The sequence below is a fragment of the Citrus sinensis genome, chromosome 2 (genome assembly GCF_022201045.2).
Source record: "Citrus sinensis cultivar Valencia sweet orange chromosome 2, DVS_A1.0, whole genome shotgun sequence".
In the NCBI taxonomy this organism is placed as follows: Eukaryota; Viridiplantae; Streptophyta; class Magnoliopsida; order Sapindales; family Rutaceae; genus Citrus; species Citrus sinensis.
The window spans coordinates 26,170,415-26,194,966 of record NC_068557.1 but is presented as its reverse complement, the minus strand read 5'-3'; the positions used below and the strand labels follow the sequence as shown (position 1 = coordinate 26,194,966).

General features: G+C 35.0%; 5 protein-coding genes across 14 annotated transcripts; all 5 read right to left on the bottom strand.

The window, feature by feature from the left end:
- Positions 1-153: 153 nt before the first annotated feature.
- Positions 154-2,037, bottom strand: LOC102617336 (uncharacterized). 8 transcript variants are annotated; one of them, XM_006468546.4, is made up of 4 exons: positions 1,855-2,037; positions 1,629-1,729; positions 1,465-1,520; positions 154-1,329 (listed from the first exon to the last, which is right to left on the bottom strand). In XM_006468546.4, the coding sequence occupies exon 4, from the start codon at positions 1,271-1,273 to the stop codon at positions 503-505; it is 771 nt and encodes a 256-aa protein (XP_006468609.2). In that variant the 5' UTR covers positions 1,274-1,329; positions 1,465-1,520; positions 1,629-1,729; positions 1,855-2,037; the 3' UTR covers positions 154-502. The 8 variants fall into 8 exon arrangements, with proteins under 8 accessions (XP_006468609.2, XP_015382652.2, XP_024950313.2 ...); XM_015527166.3 differs by having other exon boundaries at positions 1,480-1,520; XM_025094545.2 differs by having other exon boundaries at positions 1,876-2,037.
- Positions 2,038-3,687: 1,650 nt separating this feature from the next.
- On the bottom strand, positions 3,688-8,164 carry LOC102618381 (leucine-rich repeat receptor-like serine/threonine-protein kinase BAM3). Of its 2 annotated transcripts, none has more exons than XM_006468549.4 (2): positions 5,200-8,153; positions 3,688-4,347 (listed from the first exon to the last, which is right to left on the bottom strand). In XM_006468549.4, the coding sequence occupies exons 1-2, from the start codon at positions 7,823-7,825 to the stop codon at positions 4,010-4,012; spliced, it is 2,964 nt and encodes a 987-aa protein (XP_006468612.2). In that variant the 5' UTR covers positions 7,826-8,153; the 3' UTR covers positions 3,688-4,009. The 2 variants fall into 2 exon arrangements, with proteins under 2 accessions (XP_006468612.2, XP_006468613.2); XM_006468550.4 differs by having other exon boundaries at positions 4,139-4,301; positions 5,200-8,164.
- Positions 8,165-11,690: 3,526 nt separating this feature from the next.
- On the bottom strand, positions 11,691-15,051 carry LOC102618866 (uncharacterized). The gene is made up of 5 exons (XM_006468551.4): positions 14,697-15,051; positions 13,922-14,461; positions 12,789-13,233; positions 12,527-12,604; positions 11,691-12,223 (listed from the first exon to the last, which is right to left on the bottom strand). Exons 1-5 carry the CDS (start codon positions 14,702-14,704, stop codon positions 12,170-12,172), a joined length of 1,125 nt encoding a protein of 374 aa, XP_006468614.2. The 5' UTR covers positions 14,705-15,051; the 3' UTR covers positions 11,691-12,169.
- A 2,376-nt stretch (positions 15,052-17,427) lies between these two features.
- On the bottom strand, positions 17,428-19,469 carry LOC102619164 (transcription initiation factor TFIID subunit 11). 2 transcript variants are annotated; one of them, XM_006468553.4, is made up of 5 exons: positions 19,282-19,469; positions 18,760-19,167; positions 18,560-18,659; positions 18,213-18,327; positions 17,428-17,856 (listed from the first exon to the last, which is right to left on the bottom strand). In XM_006468553.4, the coding sequence occupies exons 2-5, from the start codon at positions 19,162-19,164 to the stop codon at positions 17,853-17,855; spliced, it is 624 nt and encodes a 207-aa protein (XP_006468616.2). In that variant the 5' UTR covers positions 19,165-19,167; positions 19,282-19,469; the 3' UTR covers positions 17,428-17,852. The 2 variants fall into 2 exon arrangements, with proteins under 2 accessions (XP_006468616.2, XP_006468617.1); XM_006468554.4 differs by having other exon boundaries at positions 18,170-18,327; positions 19,282-19,464.
- Positions 19,470-19,668: 199 nt separating this feature from the next.
- LOC102619842 (actin-related protein 2/3 complex subunit 2A) lies at positions 19,669-24,142 on the bottom strand. The gene is made up of 10 exons (XM_006468555.4): positions 23,962-24,142; positions 23,779-23,845; positions 23,473-23,680; positions 22,133-22,302; positions 21,711-21,788; positions 20,912-21,044; positions 20,738-20,829; positions 20,442-20,498; positions 20,203-20,274; positions 19,669-20,109 (listed from the first exon to the last, which is right to left on the bottom strand). The coding sequence occupies exons 1-10, from the start codon at positions 24,021-24,023 to the stop codon at positions 20,065-20,067; spliced, it is 984 nt and encodes a 327-aa protein (XP_006468618.1). The 5' UTR covers positions 24,024-24,142; the 3' UTR covers positions 19,669-20,064.
- Between the last annotated feature and the right edge of the window lie 410 nt (positions 24,143-24,552).

Genomic DNA, 24,552 nt, shown 5'->3' with positions numbered 1-24,552 from the left:
TTCTGATAACCATACATACATATAAAAGAATAAATGAGAAGTTGGCTGTTAAATATAATACCACTAGTTTGAAAATTAAACATCCAAGCTTGCTTCATCTCTCCCTTAAAAGGAGATAATGGATAACTATCGGTGAATTTTTCGACTGAAATCTCATGAGAATACCAATTATATTGACTTTATTTACAATAATATTGAAACTTTTGCCCACGCAGTAATCGCAAGAAACTAAGATTGAAGTTAAATTACCACTAACCTTTAAAACAATAATATTTCCACTGAGATGTAAGAAGTTTAGAGCAAACTTTAAGTGACAAAATCAATGCTGTTGAGGTCATTGTAATCCAGTAAGTAGTAATCCACTAAAACAATCGCACATTTGCTTCCCACAATACCAGCATTTTTATCCAAGACTGAAAGAACCATATGAATACTGGGCAGGAAGACAGACCATATCAAAACTCCAGAACTTATGTACACAGCTTTCTCCCTCATCCATATATCAATTGTTATTGCTGCTGGCACTTCTCCGAAATGATAGTCGATGAACTTGTGAAAGCAGCGTGTCCATTACCCCTACAGGAGCTGCTTTGTTTGGTACAATATCCTTTGCATCCATTTGAATATCAAAATCATGCCAGAACTTAATGATGTGGAGATTCTCTTCTTCTGTTGATCTTTGGACGACAATCCTAGCAGCATAACCCTTCTCCATCATTTGGAGGCATATCTGTGAAGGATCATTGGCGGTAAGAGTGACCAAGTATAACCAGCCCCTTTTTGACAAAAGTTTGTCAGCAATGGGCAAAATCTTATCAATAACAGCCCGGCCATTCTCCCCTCCAGCCCAAGCAGATGCAATTCCTTCACGACCTACTTCATCTTCAGGAGTGGGCACATATGGTGGATTCACAACCATTACATCAACCAACCCTGCCAGACGCTTTTCTAGTCCTGATGCAATGTCAGTGTTTATCAAGTCTGCATGAACATTATGTGCTTCTAGTGTCTTACGGGTCACTTCCACTGCATAAGGGTTGATATCAGTGGCAATATATTGGACGCCAGGAACTTCTTGCCCAAGCATTAAAGCTAGAGAAGTGATAACATATCCACTACCACAACCCACTTCCATACACAATACCGGATGATGCTCTACCAAGTTAATTCGATCTGCTAGGAGAGCATCAACTAGTGCAAATGAATCATCACATGGTTCATAAACCTCAGGATGTGAGCTCACAAGACGAATTTGAGCAGTTCTTAAGGACATCTTCTCGGAACCTGACAGAAGTGGTGGATTGTGTAATGATCAACGACAAGTTCGACCTGGACAGAAATATAAGTATCTAATTACATTTTGAAAACCTGAAATGATATTTGACATGACAAATTTTGAACTATAGATATAACTAAGGATGTAAATATAGCATAGGAATATATATATCCAAAAGAAGTTAATACTGTCAATAGCTTAACAATGGCCTCAGTTTCTGGAAGCATCAGGCACGCTTCGCTTCCTGAATCAAAGAACATAAACAAGAACAAAACCAAAAATAAAGCTTAATAATTGAAACATTTATAACATGAGAACTCAAAAATAAGAGGACGCAAAATGTACTATCTACCTCAAATAAACAGAATATATAAACTGAAGTGAAATTGAAATGGAGCTTCAATCTTCAAAATCCAAAAAACATTAAGTGACCTAGCATCCCCGAAGTTGTTTCTGGCATCATCCAAGATATCCCAGATAATAGAGCACAAAATTTACAATATAATCAGTTATGGGAACTCGCTGCGGAAATTTCTCAAACAATCGGCGTGCAGCAATATGTAACAAATTACACGAACCTCTAGATTTGAAGACGTTACCTCCGTCGTTGCTTTGCATAGTGGTTCAATGGCTCAGTGCGTCTTTTGGTCTCTGTTTGCGGGCAGACACAACGGCCCAAACGGAACCAAAAACCACAAATGCCCTCGTCTATTTCAAGCTTTTTTTTTCTCTCTCTCTAAATTTAATTTAATATGGTTTATTAGGTTTTTATTTGTGAGTAAGCTATGCAAAAAAATCAACTTATTTATTAATCACAATTGAAACATGAGTTAAAAATGTACATGTGTCAAATAATTATCTAAAGATTTTTTTCTTTTGAATACTGATTAATCATCATATTACTGCATTACACAGATATTTACAACTACTATTATAGCAGATATATTACACTGATATTTACAATCAGAAATACATGATTGAGACTTATATTATTACATTGAATTTTGTGAAGTACATGCCCAGACAAATAATCTCTTACAGAAGAGGGATGTCCATACTCCACTCGTATTGCACGAGGGGGAGGAAATTTTTTGAAATATTAAACAAATAAGCACGTTAGCCCATTGTGAGGGCAGCAGCCCACCACTCCGACCAAGGCCGAAGTGGCATAATTATCTAAAGATTAGGAAAGTATGAGGGTGGCACTTTTTTTTGTGTCTGAAACTTGATTTAGTTTAAATCTTTAATATAAGTGAATGTCTGAATCCTAAATGATATGTTTATTTTTTTATTTGAATTGTTAAAAATAAATATTAAGTTATTTTTTTAACTTAAAAATTTTAAAAACTAATATTTTTATATTTGTGCTCTTACAAATTATAAATGTTAAACAAATAATAAACATGTAAACATATTAAATAACATAATATAATTATCATAACATGATTAAATAATAAACATATCAAACAAGATAATATATTATCATAACATAAATCATGTTCAATTGAATACAACCATTTATATTCTGAATTAGTACATGTTCATCAATTTTATTGTAATTCATGATGTTTTTATATGAAAAATATTCATAAAAAATATGAAGATAAATAATGCTAATTTGAAGAAATAAAAATATAAAAATAATAACATTCTACCAATATATTATCACAAGTTATAGCGATGGATAATAATGTTAATTATTAAATATTGTTTAGGTAAGGATTAGAATTGATTAATTAGATAGGGATATTTTTTAGAATAGTTTTTAATGACATCATTCAGGCTTTTTAGATTACGTAAAAAGTTAAAAAGAATTGACTTAATAAGTTAATGACTGAAAATTTTCATTAAATTAAAAAATAGACAGACTTAATGACTTAACTAATTAAAATTAAAGCAGATTAAGTCGTTAAATAAAAAATATAAAAACAACTCTTAAGAAAAGATACTAATAATTCCAATTTATTACTTATTTGGGTTCAAACCCTCTATTCTTAATTCTTTCAGGGATCAATTAGAAGGAATTTATGCGTGATAATCAATATAGTTCATGAGATTCTTTTTAATTAAGTGTTATTTTTTTTTAATTATTGACTAAGGCTTTGGAGGATCACCAATAGTTCAGATTTAGAAGAATAAAAAGTGTGTTCTAAATACATCAATTGTGATCAGAGAGAGAAAGAGAGATTGATAGGCATAGACTTACATGGGCACATGGCTGTAGGTGATTAATATAAGCAACCCATTGAAACGTAGTACATTTAATAATTGATAGTCACGTCTTGTGGCAAAAATTTTGTGTTCATGAAATTTGCTCGAAAACTATTTTACATCGGTTTAGTAGTCCAATGCAAATGAAAGCAACATCAAATCATATGGCGATCACACTATTTAATGATCACTCAATAATGGAGATTGAAGACCACCGCCAGTGCCCATCATTCCATTACGGTTTATACTTTATAGTACGTTTTTTCTGTTCGGTGTCGCAAATGACTGTAACACCCCTCAAATCTAATTGCCTCAACAATACAACACCAAGTTTTGTATTTAAATTCTCTCCTTTCAGCATATAACAAGGGCAGAAAAACAAAACAATAAAACAAAAACCAAAAAGAAACTCAAAAGCTACAGCATTAGGTTGCTATCAAGTGCTTCTGTTGTGTGTCACACTGCAGAATTTGCACCACTAGATTAATATGATCTTGTTAAGAATATTTTGATGATCATTACTTATTGCATTTGAAATGTATTTGGTTTTTGAGCTTGGGCAAGCATTTGAACAACTTCTCTCATGGTGGGTCTCTCCACGCCGTGTTCTTGAACACATAGCATAGCAACAAAGAACACTTGCATTGCTTCACTGAGAGGAGTATTACTCAATCTTTGATCAAGTATCTTCACCACTCCTTCTTTGCTTGAGTTTGTTTGCATTTTGGTCCATTGAACAATGTCTAGCCCTTCTTCCCCAAAATCACCCACTGGCCTTCTCCCTGTTATCAGCTCTAATAGTACCACCCCAAAACTGTACACATCACTTTTCTCATCAACTTTCAATGTGTACGCATACTCTGTTAAGTTTAAAAACAAGTACAAATTATTAACTAAATTTAAGTCATATTATATAAATTAATACTGGTTCGAGTAGTGCGACAAATCACATCTTATCTGAGTTTACGGTATCATATGCTTCAAAAGGGGTAAATGAGACTATTTCATTGTGGTTGACTGGTGAGATTTGAATGAAATGCTCGCTGTGTGTATGAGCAATGCACCATGCTTTGGCAAAGGGGAACTCGGGAGGATCAACTCAATTCCCCAGGTAAAGTAACAGGAAAAAGAAAAGGTGGTTGTGGCTTTGTGCCTTTGGCTGTATTCTATATAGACAAGAATCTTTTTTCTAGGGCTTAGTAAAAGTAAACCTTTGATCCTAATCAGCATTGTTAGATAGAGTATGTATGCTTTGGATTCATGTGTATCTTTTTATTGTTATAACTGGTTTTTGGGTCAAAAGGTCACTAGTTATTGGTTTGAATCTGAATGAAAATTGGGTTTATGGTTTAGCTAAAGCCTTGTTTGTGGTAGGACAACAGAGAAAAAGTAAAAGGTGAATTGTCCTCTGTGTTAGAGGAGCCTTTGCCCTTCTTGGACTTCACATGGCTCTGCTGATACTACTTTAGTCCAAGAAAAGGAAAAGTATATTCTTCAATATTTGGACATGATAATGTTTGGAATCAATGATTCAATGTTTTCCTAGCTTGGGAGACAGACTCATTTCATGTTTTTAACGTAAGTCAAAAGCTTAATGCTAGCTACAATTGCTTTTGGTCGCAGCACAATGATGTGGCTACAAGCATCATTAATTTTTGGACTGTGCATTAAGGAATTGCTTTCAAATTATCTAGGCGAAAGAGTAAGTGTACCTGGAGCAATATAGCCATAAGATCCAGCAACTGCAGACATGCATTCTGATGCTCCGGTGTCTTGCAAGTACTTAGCCAGCCCAAAATCTGCTACATGAGCCTCAAAATCTGAGTTGAGTAGAATGTTATTTGACTTGACATCTCTATGGATTATGAGAGGAGAACAGTCATGGTGTAAATAAGACAGGCCTTTGGCAGCTTCAATGGCTATTTTTAGCCTCATTTCCCACTTCAAAAAACTCCCTCTCTTGCCATGCAGAACTTCACCTAAGCTTCCATTTGGCATGTACTCATAAACAAGTAAATTTGTTTCTTTATTGGAGCAAAATGCCTTCAACCTCACAATGTTTCTGTGCCTAATCTTACCCAGTGTCCGAATTTCTGCAGACAGGCCATTGTCATGAGAAGAACCTTTTGTTATGCCTAATAATTTCTTCACAGCTACTTGCTCTCCATTTGGCATAACTCCTCTGTACACAACTCCAGCTCCACCTCTGCCTATCACATTGTTGTCTTTTACACATTCCAGGATGTCATCACTTCCAAAATCGAGCTTCTGGAATGCCGTGAGCTTCCATGAATTTGAATTTTTCCGAAACTTTCGAGTCTTGATGATTGCTAAAACAGCAAATACTAATGAACATAACAAAAGTCCCAAAGCAAAAAGAAGCTTATATTTTCCCGGGACATGAGACTTGTTGCCATTTTGGTTGTGTATCGGGGTAGTTGATGAATAGTTGCATGGATTCAAGTAAGATCCACAGAGGTGAGGGTTACCGGTAAAGGATGTGGAGTTAAAGAATGAATATTGTCCAAACTCAGGAATTTCACCAGAGAAATTATTGTGGGAAAAATCAGCTGAAGTTAGGCTCTTCATGTTTCCCATTTCCTTGGGCAGGCTTGCATTCAATTGGTTCCAAGAAACATTGAGATAATTCAATATGTGAATTTGAGTAATTTGAACTGGGATTGGGCCTGAGAGATGGTTTTGGCTCAAGTCTAAATAAGTAAGCAAGAGACAATGACCAATCTCGACAGGAATGATGCCAGAAAAGTTGTTCCTACTCATATCCAAATGTAGCACATTTTTAAGCTGCCCAATTTGAGATGGAATCTCTCCTGTTAATTTGTTCCCACTGAGTAGAAAAATCTGCAGGCTAGAGAAATTTCCAATAGAAGTAGGAAGGGGCCCTGTTAGCCGATTGTTTGAAAGATTCAATCGGCTAAGCTTTGAGGGCAATACCTTGCCTGTTTCTGCCGGTACGCTTCCAGTGAGATAATTATTCTGCAGCTCCAAGAGTGAGAGCTCTGGCAAATAAAGTAGCCCATATGGTATGGATCCTGTCAAATAATTCTGCCAGATCCGAACTTTAACTAGAGTTTCACACTGAGCAAGATCAGCAGGCAGAGGACCAAACAAGAAATTGTTGAACAAAATCAAAATCAACAGCTGCCTTCCGAAACACAGAGATTTAGGGACTAATCCTGTGAGCTTATTTGTGGACAGATCGAGTACTTTCAGCCTACCGTTTGCTCCAAGCTTTGAAGGAATAGGCCCAGTGAAATTATTCTGCCAAAGCTGTAAAACTTCCAAATTATCTAGCTCTGCAATGAAACGGGGAATCTCCCCATGGAACTTGTTGATATTTAGCTGCAAGAGGGTGAGCTGTCGAAGCCCCGAAAGCTCAAGTGGAATTTCTCCGGTAAGGCTGTTTTTCGAAAGATCAAGAGTTCTCAGGCTACTCAAATTGCCCAGTTGAGGAGGAATAGAACCGGTGAGCTCGTTTACTTGCAAGAACAGGGTGTCCAGCTTGTTTAGATTGCCTAATTCAGGGGGTACCGAACCCTCCAAGCTGCAGTTTGCGAGGTCTAGATGAACAAGACTGGTCAACTTGCCAAATTCAGCTGGGATTCCGCCATCAAAGTCATTGAAATAGCCCAAGAAAAGCTGCTCGAGTGTAGTGAGGTTTCCAAGCTCACCAGGTATGATACCATTCAAATCATTTCCGCCGAGATGGAGATATAAAAGCTGCTCAAAGTCACCATAGTTTGGAGGAATTTTCCCGGAGAAATAATTCCCTCCTAAATGCAAATGCTGCAGCTTTGAAAGTTGAGAAAGACCTAATGGCAGTGAACCGTTGAACTCGTTGTTATAAGCATCCAGCACCACAAGCTCTTTCAACTGAGAGAAATCCCAGTTTAATTCTCCACTGAACATGTTGTTCGACACATTCAAGACCTGAAGCCTTGTCAGCCTATGCATGTCCCTGGGGAGCTCGCCAGAAAAGCCGTTATCGGAGACTGAAAGATAGACCAGACTGCGGAGTTGAGTGATCGCAGGTGCAAGAGAACCGGAGATATTGAAACTGGATATATCAAGAGAAACAACTGACGTATTCGCGATATCATCACATTTGATGCCTGGCCAAGAACAGAGAGACATGAAATTGGATACATTCCAGGACTCAAGAGAAGGGTCATACGACTGAAACCCTCGTTTGAGCGAAACAAGGATTGAAGCTTGCGCCCTGAGAGACAGATTACGTGAGGAAAGTGAATGGGATGATGAAGAGAAGAGAACGAGAAGTAGAGAAGAGAGAAGTACTATGACTCTCACGACATCCATTGAAAGATTATTTTTTTTGGCTTAGAGAAAGACGGTATTGGAGAAACCAACCCCTTTATTTAGATTGGAGAAGATTATCATGCAGATAGATGCAGTACCATCAACGAATATACAAAGAGATAATAAAGAGAGAGTGATGAAAGATGAAATGAATGTAAAGATAAAGCTTCCCCCACATTAACAGCATCCAAGGTCATGTTTGCTCGTTGGTGCTTGCTTGCTTTGCTTCAGTATTTTTTATTTTATTTTATTTATTTATTTTCTGGATAGCTTTTGCTTTATAAAAGGAAAAGCAAAAGCAAACGTTTGCATAAAGAGGTGCGCTGCAACAGATCGTTTTATCAAAACCAATATCTAGTAGAATTTCCATCACCTTTTTTAGCCAAGTTTATAACTGAGTGGGTTTTTTTTTTTTTTCGCCCCCTCTTCTCTCTCTCTTTCTTGATTATCGAAAATATGTTGATTCCATTTAGGATTAGTTTCAGTATTAGTTGCTTCAATGTTTAGTATATTTTGAAAATGCAATGGCAGGTAATATCTCTCTTTTAAGTTTTTTAACTTGAAGCAGAAAATCATTTGAATTTTTAATTTCCTTGCTCATGCATTAATACAATTTTGAACATCAACAAAAGTTTTTAAGTTATCGACAAAAGCAGTCCAATCACACCTTTCACATTTCATTTTTAATTAAAAAGAAAAAAAAAATTCCACCTACAACTTTGCTGCAAAATGACCATCATTTTCTAGTCTTTTTGTAGAGCGGCAGCCAGCGCCAGCCCAGCCTAGCCTAGCCAACTTATTCTAACTAAGCCATACAAAAATGTGTACTTTGACTTAGTAAACTGTGTATTAACCTTTATCTTTCGAGTTTAATAACGACGATCAAATAGGAATAATATCAACATTGGGGACCCAAATCACCCTTTGAATCCTTCTTTTTTTTTTTAATTTAGATGATGGAATATTTGAAAATACACACATATAATAATAAATCTAGGTATTGGGACCAATTTTCTTTTGCTGTTCGCATAAAGAGCCCGCCCCCCATACTCTATACTTTCCAGAAAGAAGAGAAAAAAAGAAAAAAAGGAAAGTACGTTGGTTGAATTCTGGGGATGTTGGGATTCATAACTTCAACTTTACTCCTGCTATATATATATTATGATCTCTCCCCCGTCCCCGTGTGATGGACCCATACATGCTGGAGCTGTAAAATGAAGATCGATAATGTTATCATTGCACGAGAAAATAATAACATCACTCGTCAAAATAATCAATAATTGTTTTGAGGCCAACCCATATCGATATCGTGAATTAAGAGTGCATCATTGTTCGGAAAGCATGTGGTTGCCCCCATCATCATTGGGGAGAGGGGGGGTCTCTTCTTCTTCTTCTTCCAATTCGCGCCTGAAAACAAGGACATGCATAGATATTGTTGATGATTCTGCAAGTCAAAAGAGTACACATAATATTTTCCTCATATATATAACATAATATTATATTATTATATCTCATAGGATGGATAGCCATGAATCATTTAAAAAAAAAAAAAAAGCATAATAGTGGGTCCTAGAAGAAGTGCTTTAAATTGATGCATGAGTATAACATATATATACGGGAATTAATTAACATGTAATTAAACTTATTATATACGTATATGTATAAACGCGCACACACACACACTCATCAATTGTTTCTAGCCCACGTAGGGCTGCTTGTTAATTTGTATAGCTATATGTGCGCGCGCACACACACACACACACTCAGGACATTTTGATGATATGTGCTGGTCCTTGTTGCCTTATCATTTTCATGATCACATCGCAGGAATCCCAACCCTAGCTAGTCTCTCTTTTAGACTTATAAATAATGTTACGCCCCTGTGAACAATGTGATCATTATTGGACAGCTCACAAAATAAATATGGTATGCCAAATTTATTAGGGAAACATTGATTAATTAGTTCATATATACATATCCACATTTCTCTCGTCGATTTTCACTACTGCATGCCTGAGCTGATCATCATGAGATATGGGAGGGAGCCAGGGTTTTGCTTCCCTTTTTTTTTTTTTTTTTTTTTCTTTTAACAGCTAGCTAGGATAATTATGAACTGGATCAAGGGCCTCATCATTTGAATGAAGTACTTGGAAAAACTAATACTATAGATATAGTTTGAATGTGTAATTAGTCATCTTTGCTGTTGTAATTATTTAGATATGTGCCGAGTATAAGTATGAGGCACATAAAGTTATTGCCTTTTGCAATTTGCTCGGAGAATACAATAATTTATCTGGGGTTTTTCTGACGTGGATGGTGAGATTGTTCCTATTTGCTAGCCAGCTAGCGGCAAGGAAATTAAATATAAAATAAAATAAAATTACTGGTGACATGGATAACACATTTTGATATATAAAACCAACTTACACATGACGAATGCTTGACATAATTTCTTGTACAACTAAAAGATTAATTCCCCAATTTAATGTACTTATATGACGTGTTGAAGACTCACTGAAAGCCCAAAATTTCATGTCACCATTACCAAAGCAGCATATATCCCAAAATTTTTATCTCTAAGAATATGATGTCGTCGTACTATTTACTATATTATCACAAGTGTTGTCTTGGCACATTAGAATAGTACTTAGTGTTATATAATTTTTTTTTGAAATTAGTGTTGTATATAAACTACGAATGCATTAGTTTCGAAAAAAAAAAGAAAAAAAGAAAAAGAAATTATAGATGAATTAATATTGTGTACTCTTGAATTTTTTTCATCTTTCGCTAGATAAAAGTGAATTATCATTAGGGAGCCTCTAAGTTACAATAATTGTAACATACATTCTTCATGTGAACCACATAAAATTGTAGGACCCATAATTTGTGTGGTTCACATGAGAAATGTATGTTACAATTATTGTAACTTAGCATTTGCCTTATCATTAATATCATTTATTCTCTCAAAAAATGAGAGTGCATTATTTGTCAATAAAGGGTCGACGTCTGCCATTCTCAGTAACGAAGTAATTCTTTAGGCCCGTTACATGGTTTGGTGGGCTGGGTGCCTGCATCTTACAAGTTTAATCCACGTACCTTTGCGACTGCTAAACGAGCCCATTGAGTAAGTCAACCAATAAAGAGAGAGAGAGAGAGGAAATTGGCTAACACATTCGGTTTCTCAAGATAATTTGAACGAGATTTCGATTGAAATAACTAAAAGCAAAATTTTAACTTTGCAATGCTTAAAAAATAAAAAATTATTTATTACTTTTTTCTCTTTTTACAAACGGTGAAATGCATAGTGATTGGTTCCTTTGATAAATTTTCTTACAATTAGGGTGCTTTAATTCAATTTCATTTCATATTTTAAAGGGTAAATTTTGAAATGATAATCTTCAAAATATCACTCAAATTATTGTAAATATCAACTTACCACTTATTTTTACTGAGGAGATTAAAAAAAAAAATCATTAATCCTTTCTATTTTTCCCTTATCTTTTCAAGATAAATTAAAACTTAATATAGTTTAAGAAGTATTTTAAAAATTATTATTTTACAAGGATTGAATAATAGCAAATAAAGTGGTGACTTAATCACTTTTAAGATAATAAATAACATAAGAAAAATTCCAATAATTAAATTAATTTTTTAGTATAACAATAAATTTTTATTGAAAGAAACAAAATGTTACAGTTGTAAAGCAGACGAACATGCTGAAAAAGAATGTGTCAAATTCAAAAGAGTCCATCGCGGTAATTTGCCTATCATTTTCCTCATTTCTTTTCAGTATCATTATGTTTGTATATTTTTTCCATTTTTTTTAATCAATTTAAAAAATGAAGAAAAGGTAAACAAGAAAAAATAAATTGAAAGGTCAAAAAGCTGCTTTTGCATTGATATAGAGAAGAGGGCAGAGAAAAAAAGAAGAAGAAGCGCATGATTGAAGAAGCAAAGAATTTAACATAATGGAGGGTAAAAATAAATAAATGGAGAGCCGGTGACGAAAGCCCTTGAGCCAATTTGTATGATAAACGAGTTAGTTGGCTCTGCTGAATTCATCAACATCACAATATTGCATTTGCTCGCAGGGCGATTGAAGAAATAATTAAAGAAAACATGGCAGCCTGCTTTCTCCTTTTCATTGCTTGTTTGTTGTCAGCAAGGGTTCAGCTCTGCTCTGTGTCTCTGCTCGGACCCATTTCACCATTTTAACAAGCTGTTCTTCGCACATGCAGGTAGCTATTCTCAACAAAAAGGGGTAGGCAGCCGAGGCTCAGGCTCTCTCAAAACTTGATTTGATTTCAAGGTCAGATTTTTATCACTTTTCAACAATCACTACTACTACTCAGAATCACTCTCCATGCTCTCCATTCCTTTCAGCCCTCTTCGCTTTTGCTGTTCACAAAAATATTCTAAACTATTTCAGTATTTTTCTTTTTTTTTTTAAAAAAAAAAAAGAAATGATTCATTAGGTAATAGTAGTAGGACCCATTAATCTGTAACCTATATAAATAATATTATAAGACATGCACGCCATGTCTCTTTTGCAACCGTGTATTCGACGCTTAAACTAAATGCCTGATTAATTTTAAAAGAAAAAAACAAACACCTAATTGAAATTTATTCGCCTTTAGCCCTTTTATTTGTATTTTTATTTTTAAAAAGAAACAAGGGAGACTGAAGAGGAAAATTAATCACCTTCTTGACACTTTTCTTCTCTCTAACCTCATACCGACTCTTCGTTAAATCAGAGAGCCACATCCCCGGAAAACAATACTGCCAAATAAACACCAAAAATAAAATAAATGAACAAATATAATGCTTGTTTATGAAAATGAAAATTAGGTAAACAGATAAGGAAAGATATAAATAAATTATTTTTTTTGAAAAAAAAAAAAAAACAGATTCATTTTATCTTTCTTCTTTCTTTAATCCGTGGCTTTTGGTTATTGTGTGGTACCTGGAGAGTTCTATCAATATTCTTGGCTCTTTTCTTGGGTCTATGAGGGAGCTTTGTGCCTTTCATAGCTAGAAAGTCATCTTCTTTCTCCTTTCTAGACAAGGCAACATATATCTTTGGCCACTCGATCACTTCCGCATTAACCTTTTGGGCAACTGAAACTGAAACTGAAACTACTGTGTTACTTGTACCGGCGGCACCTGCAGCTACAGCTCCAGCCCGAGTCTCTTGCTCTGATCGAACTGGGGTTGTAGTTGCAGCACTATCAGCTCTTGTTATAGATCCATTTGTTGTGTTCTCGTCTTTTCGTATCTTTTTGTCCAATTTTTCTGATGAATGAGGAGATCTTTTGCCAACGGCAGATCTTGAAACACCCCGGCTACTATCACCGGCTGCGTTTCGTGATGGAGACCCATTTGCTGCTGCGGGTCGATCTTCTATATTCCTGATCATGGTAAATGTTGATCGAATTTTATTGACTCTTTCACAAGCACACAACAAAATACTCGGACAGCACCAGAAAAATAAAAAAAGACCAGAAATTAATATTTAACACTAACAAGTGAAATATATGAAAAACAAAAACAACACACAATGTAATTTTGGGAAAGAAATATTCGAAAAATTCAATTAGATAGTAAAAGGAGGACTAAAAAATGAATTTTCAAAGAGATGGCATCATTTTCAAGATCCGGACAAAAGCATTAATCAATGACTCCATCAAAGAAAACAAGTTAAGATGAACCGGAAGGGGGGATGGGTAAAAGGTGGTGGATAGTCCAAATGCCAAGAGATCATTCATTTGCTCATCTTTTAAAGGGTATAAAAGTAAACTCACTAATAAAAATTAAAAAAAAAAAAGTTTGCAAATCGTTTAGAGAAGCCTCTTCACACAAATAAGGAGTGATGGGTTAGAACAGTAGATCCTAACCCAAATTGATTGACCCAAAATTCTTTCCCATCAACCAATAAACCCCCTAAAAAATAAATAAATAAATAAAATCAAATAAAATTAAATCATTCCCCACCACATACAAAGTAAAAGAGAAAACTCTTAACCCAGAGAAAAACATAAACGTAAAATTAAGAACAATGAAAAAGTTCAAAAAATAATAATAATAATAATTTGGTACCTGTTGTTAATGAATCCGGAGGAATCTTTGGTTCTGAGATTAGAAGGTCTAGTGGAGGTAGAGGTAGCATTGGAAGGGTGAAAGTGAGGCGGTGGGGGCGGAGGCTTGTCGATGAAGGGAGATCCTGCTCTTCTATGGAAAGGAGAAGAAGACGAAGAATCATCATTGACACTGAGTGAACGGATCTCAGTTCTAGAAAGCCTTGCTCTCTTTTTGTGACCCCACTGCAATTGCAGCAACACATCTCCTCCTCTACCGTTGCTAAGCTTGTTGTGGTCTGAGAGCGGAGAAGCAGAAGCAGTCGTAGTCGTATTGTTGTTGTTGTTAATACTATGATTATAGTGATTGGTATTGTTGTTTTCTTGTGACGGCGGCGGCGGCGGCGGCTTCGATGGGGATCTGAATCTGAAGCCGCTCTCAATTCCGTTGGTAGTGGTTAGGACGGTTTTGGTCCCGTTTTCACCTTCTTCTCTACATCTGAAGCTGGATTTTGAGCCATTATTGCTCAGCGGATTATAATCTGGGCTCACTCTCTGATATCTGTAAAAGAAAACAACCAAAATGAGGAATCAAAAGATCCGCCGGTCGATCAATTAACAACATATAAACAATTTGTTTCAGCTCAAATTCCATTATAGTTTGCGGATATAAACAGCACGATGCAACGGCCGAATCTCATTGGATCCATTAAATCTCATACAAACAAAGCAGCCCATCCCCCAGAAGGGCATGTGCGTGCGAGCAGATGAGACGAAGAGGGTCATTGAAGGCAAACCTCATCATTATCAACGGGAACAACTAAAACAAGTGTTGAATGGAAAAGCAGCGTAGGGTAATCTTCAATATGAAACGGCGACGTTCTTCAGTTTTTTTTTTCCTTTCTTTATTCTTACAACAAAAGAAAGAAAAGAAAAAAGGGAGGGGGGGGGGAGAGAGGGGGGGGGGGGAAAGGCAGAGAGAGTTGTTGAGGATGAACAAACAATGGAGGAAGGAAACCTGCTGTGGTGCTGTGTTGAGGCGATGCCCATATTATTTATATAAATACTATTATAAATAAATCAAACATAAATATAAAATTATAAATAATGGAGCGGTAATTAGTACAGTAGGCTTTTAATCTTTGGCAAGGAGGGACGTGCTTTTAATCAGTGATCACCTTCTTAGTTTTATTTTATTTTTTCTTCTTTGTTTTGTTTTTCTCCCCATAAAGTGATTGGCATAATAACATCTAGATCCCTGGATTTTATATATTCTCCGCCAAGAGCAGACATTTCTCCTTGTATACTCTTAAAATGACTCAAATGCCCTTTAGCGACTCGGTGTTTCAATTGTTTTTGAATTATTTGACACAAAAAGAAAACCTGTGTATTTTATTCAAGGTTTTCAAAACATTAGGGGCCTAGATGTTATTATTTATAAAGTTTAATTTGACTCCGTGACCTAATTTTGTGTTTCCATTTATAGTCATAGTGAAAGCTTCTTTATCTTTACAATATTATTAATTAAATTTTTTCATGATAATTATTAACATTTAATTGCTCTATACTTTTGCTTAATAAGCCTATCCTGCGTCATAAAACCCTAACAACTCATTGTTTCCTAACATTAACCCTAACTCTCTTTCGTAATTTTATCATTTATTATTATTATTTTTTATATACATTCCATTATTTTGAAAATATTTGACATCATTTTTTTCCAAACGCATAACATTATGCTTATTCACTTTGTATAGTTAATTGGAATACTTAATAGTGCTACATTTTATGTGTCATCAATTGAGTAAGTTATAAAAACAATATGCTACTAATTGATAATAAAATCAATTAATAACATGCACATGGTATTAAAAAGATTGGTGACACATAAGTAGGTATTCCAACTAAGAGCTAATTTGGTAATGATGTAGCTTTTAAAATAATTGCTATTAGTCGTGCTGTAAAATAATCAGCTGTAAAGATAATCAGTTAAACATTTGGTAAAATTTATTTTAAAAAATATTGTGAGTTTTAAAAACAATCATGTGTAAGGTAAATCTTACTATAAATCTGTTGTAAAAATATAAATAATTGAATTAGACATAATGCTGAACATAATTTATTTACACATTTATAAACATGCATAAAATATTTTTAATTTTGTGTATGTAATAATTGATAATTAAAATAAATATTTTATATTATTAATTTATTTTTATTTTGTTATCTCAATATAATAAGTAGTAATAATAATCTCTTTAAAGTTAATAATTTTATTTTCTAACTTGTAAGGATAATTTTAGATTTTTAATATGTATATAACCATATATATGAAATTATATTAAATATAAAAATCATTATCAAAATCAGATTTTAAAAATTACTCATTTCTTACTTTTTAAAAAGCTGCTACAAGATAGAGTGACTTTTGACAAAAATAATTTTTTAAAAAATTTACCAAATACTAAAATTGATTTTTAACTTTTCAAAATCACTTTTGAACCTCCTAAAAATAAATGTAAATGAGCCCTAACTATCTAAACTTAATAATGATATTCAATTTTAAACGAAAACATTTAAATTATAAATATATGTATTTGTGCATGGAGATAGGGTGTGATGAAGTTTGTGATTAAAAAACAAATAATAATAATACATAATTAATATACCCGTACACTTGTTTAGTGAACGAATAGAAAGATTTTCAGAATTTCTTGAGGAAATTTATCATTTTTATTGATTGAATAATAATTTTTATATTTGCAAAAAATTATACAAATAACCTTTTTTTTTTTTTTTCGGAAGGTAAAAATGTAAGTGTGGTCATAGGTGTAGGGTTCGAAATCTTATTTTAAACTAATGATTACTCGGAGGCGTGAGCGTGACGTTGTGAGCTTAAAATATTGACAGTCTAAGCTATTTTCACGGGGATTAAAAAGACTAAAATACCATCAACACATCATTAGCTTCGCGCAGTCATCATCAGATCCTAATTCAGAAAACAAAAGGCATCTTTCTTTATAATTTTCCATGCGTCAAGATTCTAAAACCTACAAGGAATCTAGTAGTTTCGGTGGAAAAAAAAGGAAAAAAACCTCCAATTTCCATAAATTTCACCTAATAAACAGCTCCTCAACTACGAGAATTTCCATCTATCAATCTAGCAGAGAACTTGACTCTTGATTCGTATATCTCCAAAACAGTTCGAAATCTCGCAAGTTTTTGACAACGGAGATCGTCGAATTATTCTGTTCATTTATTTGTTCACTTTTCGAGGAGTGGGATCCTTCCCTACTTAATTTTCTAACCATGAATGTTTGCCAAATGTGGCGGCAAAGAGGCTGGTTCTCATGTCAAATAATGCCATATTTTGTTATTTTTTGTTGATGATGTATAATACCCCCAAGATGTCATGTCTCCCTAATAGCATGCCTGGCATGTAAATATTGGTTGATTTACTAAGATCTTTTGCCAAAAAATGTTAAAAAGATTTTGTTATTCTATTTGTGTTCTATGGTAGATACAAGGGGCATAAAGTTCACGTTTATATAACAAAAAAGATCACATATACAAATCATATGACAAAGAAAGAGGACAAACGACAGCTGTTTGCTGCTTCATTTAACTTCACATCTCAGTGCAAAATTCTTGAGCCACACAATTACAAGAACAATCCACTAACTGCAACATCACAATCCCCCATTTCAGGGAGGAAGGGCTGCATATACATTATTTTCAGCCTTGCAAAGCAACATATATCTTCTACTTCTCAGCCGTCTTCGTCGTTTTGCTTTTGCCGTTCTAGATTGTATGTTGAAAAATAACCCGGTGATGCTAGACAGCATTACAAGCATGCAAGAGCAAAAAAGGATTTGAATATTGGAGTTTTAGGACCTGTTTGGAACCGAGGTGCATAATCTTTTTACCCAATCAGCTGCTGAGAAATGAACTCTCTAGCTGTTAAAATGATAAATGGAGTCATGAGGTGTCATAAATAAGTTGTTAACCAAACACTAAAGCTACTATATTTTCATTCATAGACTTGCCCTAAATTCACTAGGTTGATTATGCATTTTGATATATATCATATCATGTATGTCAAGAAAAGTTGAAACAGACATCAGTAAAATCATGCCCTGTCTAGTTTGATTACCTTATCATAACAGACAATTCAAGCGGGCAAAATGAGATCTCAAAATGCATAATCACCAAAGTGGTTTATGCATGCTTGAAAACTAAATCACAGCTTTACAAGCGTACTCCAGCTTACCTAAATAATAAGAAATCAGAATATTTGCAGTTATCGGAACAACCTTGGAACTGATCTCTTTGGTACTTTGCCCTCAAGCTTTAGTCGTCTATAAGCTTCTCTGATGTGGCAAGGCCTGATTGGCCCAGATTCATTCCTCTCCGTCATAACCATTCGAGCTGCACAACCACAGACGAAAAGGTGATTCAAACTTCTAAACACAATCTTTGATGCATATTACACAAACCACCAATTCATAGCTAAGGTTTTGGGTTTCTAAAGACTGTAAAAAAAAGCATTAAACCATTACTGTTTGAAGTATTCAGACCTTTCCCCTAGCCACATGACTATCTTTTACTTAACATATTCATCAATTTGCAAACAAAATTTGGGTAACATTAACACAAAAACCTGTTTCAACAAGTTCACCCACAAACATTTTAGCAATCCCACAGACCACAATTGTCATTGGTAAAGAAATTTTCTGGCTCCCGGTGATGCTCACCAACAACTGCTTTCACAAAACAAGAGAAATGTAATCAATACAATAAAGTCACGGAGAACATAAACAATCGAACCAAGTTCAAAGAGTTAAGGGATGCAATAAATACCCTTCTCATGTTGGACTTCTGAAGTGCAGATCTCCGAAAGGACTCGTACCGATTCATCTGGTCCTCAGTGAACTGATTAAGAATAGCTTGCATCTTGGCCATCTTAGCAGGGTCAGAACTAGAAGGGAACTTGCCAAGTTCCACATCCACGTTTTCGTCGTCTTCTTCGTCATACTCATCTTTATTCTTGGACATGGTCATCTTAGCAGCAGGGCCAGCAGACACGGACATTGGAGCTTGACTCTCTAGATTATCAAACTCATCTTCTAACTCGCCGGTAACGGCGGCAGTGGCAGAACCAGCAGCGGTACCAGTCTGAGGTTGAGTCTCAATCTCTAACTCATCCGGGGAATCCCCGGGCGATTCCTCCAATGCTGCCTCAAATGGGTCCTTTGACTGCTTCATCCTCTGAACCAATACCATACGATGCAATTTCTTAATTGACCTAGACCCTAGGGTTTCTAAAAAGCCAAAACCCTAAATTGAATAGTAAAAATAAATTAGATTAACAAAAAGCAATACCTCAATTTCGCATAATGGAGAAGAGAGGGCAGCAGCGTGGGCCAGGTGTTAGTTACTGTGGACGGCGATGGGTTAACGCCAATTTGCCCAGGACCGAGCTGGATGACGCCGACCGTAATAAGAAATTTCTTTATTCTTGTATCCGATGGACTAGTTGTGGCCCAGCCTATTATAAAAACAATGTAGTCCAATCAGTCTGAGTGAAGCCTTTCATAAAAGAAGTCTTGTGCTTCTATTCCATTTTACTAATATGTCCCTCAGTTTTTATCAAATTTACAATTTTTAGTATTGCATCTGCATACCATACTAGAGTTACAGGAATTTCTGTCACCCAGGTAAAATGTTGGCAGAAAGCCATTAACTCATTCAGCTCCAAAGACACTCAGGGAGAAAAATGTAAATATACCATCCAGCTCCATCACATTGGTACAATTCAATTGCATCTTAAAGAAATAATAATAATAAATTAGAATAAAAAAAGGGGGTAAATCAATGTTTGAAAAGAAAGACAAAATGACTAATATTAAACTCCAAAAGAATAACCTAACAAATTGGAATTCCTTGTTTATAACGGGACCAGATACAGAAAAGAAAAAATGTAAGTACACATCAGCACCTAACAGAAAAACCCGCTGCCCTTCTCCTCTTCTCAGGAAGCCGAATAAATAAATAGAACTAGCTGGCAGTCTTCTTCTGCCCAGACATATGCAGTTAAGTTATCAAACCCTGGGTGTTTTTCCGTTTCCATCTCTAACAGAAGGCATTCTGACCATGTCTTCATCATCATGACATTGAATTAGAGCGATGGTCCTTCAGATCCTTGAGGCTCTACAATCCAACATGTAAATTAAAAAATGTAGCCGAAATTAATCACTTTCATTTGACAGGGTGGATATAAAGACAACCAATCTGACCACTTACCAGCCGTTTGAAAGATTTGTTACTCGTAGATTTCTTTAACTTCTCTGCGTCGGGTTTTGCACGATCCAACGTCTATGGAACATTAAAAGTCTTGCATTGGTTAGAAACTGAGCATGTAAAATAATATATCTCCCCAAAGAGAATAATTAAAATAGTTTTTTTTTGGTCAAATTTTAAACTAATAACAAAGCAACCCAGAAAACTTAAAGAAAATAGCCAAAAGAAAGTGGAAGTACTACCCGAATCATAGATTCTACACGACGCCTCATTCGTGTATGCATGAAACCCTCCGAGCACTGAGAAAGATTAGTGGAAATAAATTGTGAAGAATCAAGTCAAAGTAAGCACAGCTCAATGGCAAATGGTAAAACTCAAATAAAGATAAAATAATCAAAGATTATCCAACTGAAAAATACCAAGTATGATCTTGGCACAACGTGCTTTGCATCGTTTTTTTATTTCACGTTACCATTCTAATCTATGCAAGAGTTTGAGATAAACTACTAAGTATTGAACGATTGATAAGGAAACCCACCTTAACATGATAACTAACATATGCATGGAAAGTTGATAAATTCCAAACTGTACGATCCAATTTTTTCCCTTCCACGTGTCGGGGAAATATCACTACAGTGGGTTGAAAACATTAAAAAGTTATAACAAGAATAAAAAAGAAAGAAACAATCTGTACTCATTCATCTGATATTACCAAAAGTAACAAATCCAGCATTGGCAGATAACGTTTCAGAAGGAACTCCCTTCAGTTCCAGTGGCGGAGAAGAGGACCACATGCAAAGAGGTGCGTTATTAAGTCCAGCAGTACGTCTTGCTTCCACAAATTCCTGAATACCCAAGGAGAATAAAGGAAACATTACAGAAAAATACAAATTGAAGCTAAACCTTCATGCAAAATAGCAATCATCAATCTTTTAATAATCTAGAAAATTCATAGAATCTACGTTTGAGGGAAGTAAAAGTTGGTTCTGAACAATCCTTGATATTTTGAATTAGGAGTGACAATTTGTAACATGACCCACCAACACAAAACAAAGATAACATCAACTTAGTGGGATAAAGTTGAACTTAATCGTGTCCATGTTATATTTGTATCAGTCCATTTAACCCAATAAATAGATGTATCAAGCTCAGATTGTATCCCCTAACCTGTGAATTTGTTTAATGATACAAATTGTTATCTGTGTTGTCTCAGATTGTTTAATGACTAGAACCATTCGATTTGAATTTGTTTAACGGGTAATGTCGGACAAACTTGTGTAAAAAGTCGTGTCATGTTATCCACTAATAAGTGGGTTCTATTCGTTTTGGCTTTTAAATCCCTCACATGATCAATTAAACAGGTTGTGTTTGAGTTGACCCCAATCATTTGACACCCCTACCTCAACACAACAGAAACGCAACTTGCCAATATGAATTGCCACCAATATTTTGAATCCATGTTGCAATATCAAAACTTCAAGCTAGTAGGCAAGATTATTTACTAACTGTACCTGCAGGAAGGAAGTAGCAAGAACAGTATCTATGGAGTCATTGAATCGCATAGGAAACACCACAGTCACCTTTTCTGCCTGCATTAACAAGTGCACTGTTTACTCACATAAACCAGAAGTATTGCCACATCATACATGTAAATAAATGAAAAGCCATGTGGACAAGTACCCAGATCACACAAGCTCTGCAAAAACATAAGACCTCAATTTGAAAAATAACAGATCCATCTTTATAGAAGGACTAAAAGTGAAAACAACTCTCAGATGAAAAAAATATGGAGTAAGAAAGAGAAGAGGGAAAATGATATTCAGCTCTGAAAGATTTCTCTTGGAATCAAGTTTTGCCAAATTCTATTGTACAAAATAATGATAAATATATAACAAGGAGAACCAACACAGCTAAAAGAGACTTATCACTGTACCTGAGGAATAAGGAAAAATGACTCCTTCGGTCGATGCACAAGGGCAAGAAGCTGATCTATATCAGAAGCAACAGTCTTTGATGCAAGATGTTTTAGTACTACTCTTAATGGGGCACCTAACACCACTTCCCTAACAGATGCAATCTTCACCAAAAGAGCATGTTTGTTCTCTGCAGAAAATCAAAATAAAAACTGTCAAAAATGGTACTAAAAGTGATTAAAAGAATAAAAATTTAGAGGCCAGTTCATTTTGTTTATGTATATTATGGGTTTTGTGGTCCACGTGGCACTACAATCAGTCAGGGCTAGAACACATAAGACTTTGCAACTATCTTCAAGAAATGTCCCATCTTCCCTATCATATTCACTCAAACTGCATATCATGCAGTTGCTTGGATATCAACCAGGACAGGAAAAACAGACTCACCCACCAATTACTCATGTATCACCGCAAAACGAACGCAAATTTTCAATTCCCTAATATCGGAAGCAGCTATTCACTGCATGATTATTGGTGTACAGCTCAATGACGACTAAACAAAAATGGATAGATGATGGTTACTTGCAAATGATGGTATAGGTACAGACAACCTCAAGCTATGTGCTAAAAGTTGTAGACACACATATTTAAGGCAACAAGTTTTCTAACAAAACCTGATCATCAGCTTCTTCTTATGTCCCAGTTGAGGCAAGTTATGGATTTCATCGCTAAAAACATTACAAGTTTCCCTTCATTCTCATAACAATTGTCAAAGTATTTGTCAGACAACATCTATTGACAATATTTTTTCAGAGGAAGCATCAATTGACACTCTAACATTGTGCAGCAAGATAAAAAATTAGCAGACAGTGAAAAGAAGGAAGCTACAGAAAAGGCAATCAAAAAACTGCTTCTGCCATAAGAATGTTAATGGCTCATTCTAGAATATACCCTCTTCAAAATCAAGAAGTAGTAATCAACAATAAAACTATGATTAAAATTTGGACAGCCTCTCAAACTCATCACTTTATTTCCTTTGCCTCTCAAGTGACTCAACATTTATATCTTCGTTCCAATTGCATTTGTTAGTGTAGCTATTCATTATTGCAAAGGAATATCCATCAACACAAAAAAGAACCCCCTAAACTTCCTAGAATACCAACATTAATACTTGTTTCAAAAAGCCAGGACATTTCACTAGGAAATCAGAGAGTTTCAATTTTCTAATCAACTAAAACACCATTAAGTCACAATCTGCAAAAAGAATATGGACATGAAAACTTTTAAAATGCTGATCCTAATTGTCTATGGCATATTAATAGCAAGCTTATAATGACCTTAGAAAAGGAACTCGTTGAACCTTCATTTGGAGGAAGCTTTGACAAATTAAGCTTCAAGGTAAGATTAAAACCATCCCTAGGAGGATCAAGAATCTGTACAACATTTCCATAAGCCGCTTTTATAGCTTCTATGGCTCCAAATGGGAGCCCACCAATGAAAATGGTTTCAGGAGGTGGGACCGGTAACGACACTGATAGTAACACTATATGTGGATTCTTCATCGTCACCTGCAAATAATTTAAAAATTAATTCACATAACCCGTTTCAAGACAAGCGTCAGCTTCTTCAGACTTTAATTTAAACCAATGGGTTTAGATTAAATTACCTGAACATGGTAACGAACATCGTCAAACTCAACCCAGTGGTAATCCACCTCAGTAGCTTTATCAACACTGCAGAGCAGAATCAACCAAAATTAGAATACCAATATCAAAAATTCGTGTGAAATTGGTACAAGCAAATAGCAAAAAATGGAGTAATAAAAATGCAGAAGCTCATAAGAACTTACTTTTGAACTCGATTCAACAAAGCCTCAAGAAGGAACCTCGAGTGAGACTGTAAGAGTAGCATCTGTTGGATGAAAATTGAGAGGGGTTATGTCTTATTCTTATGATTATGATTGTGATTGCTATTGTTTGTGATCTGTTTTTGATTTGTCACATAGACAGAAACGTGAGACGTGATAATGTTTATGAGGAGATTCTTTCAATTTTCAAGAGAATAATTATCATGTAGGTCCTTAATTGTTTTCGTTTTATAAATAAAAAACATAATGTGTTACATCTTATTATATAACTCCTTACTGCACAAGTTCAGAGTGCCAAATGGATTTATGGACCCTACTAAACTGGAACTTTGAATGAAACCTAGTAGGTCCCATCGGCCATCATCTCCCACCTCCAGTCGGAAGAAAATATGAAGTCCATTTTGGCCACATTTTGTTAATTGAATTATCTTTAGCAGTACTTATGATATGCAGTATAATATTGCATTCAAAATTTTATTTTATTTTATTTTTTTCAAAGAAAGGGTTGGGCAAATTTTAAAATGTATATTTAGTACTTATCTATCTCAGGCCAGGTAAATTAAATTACTTAAA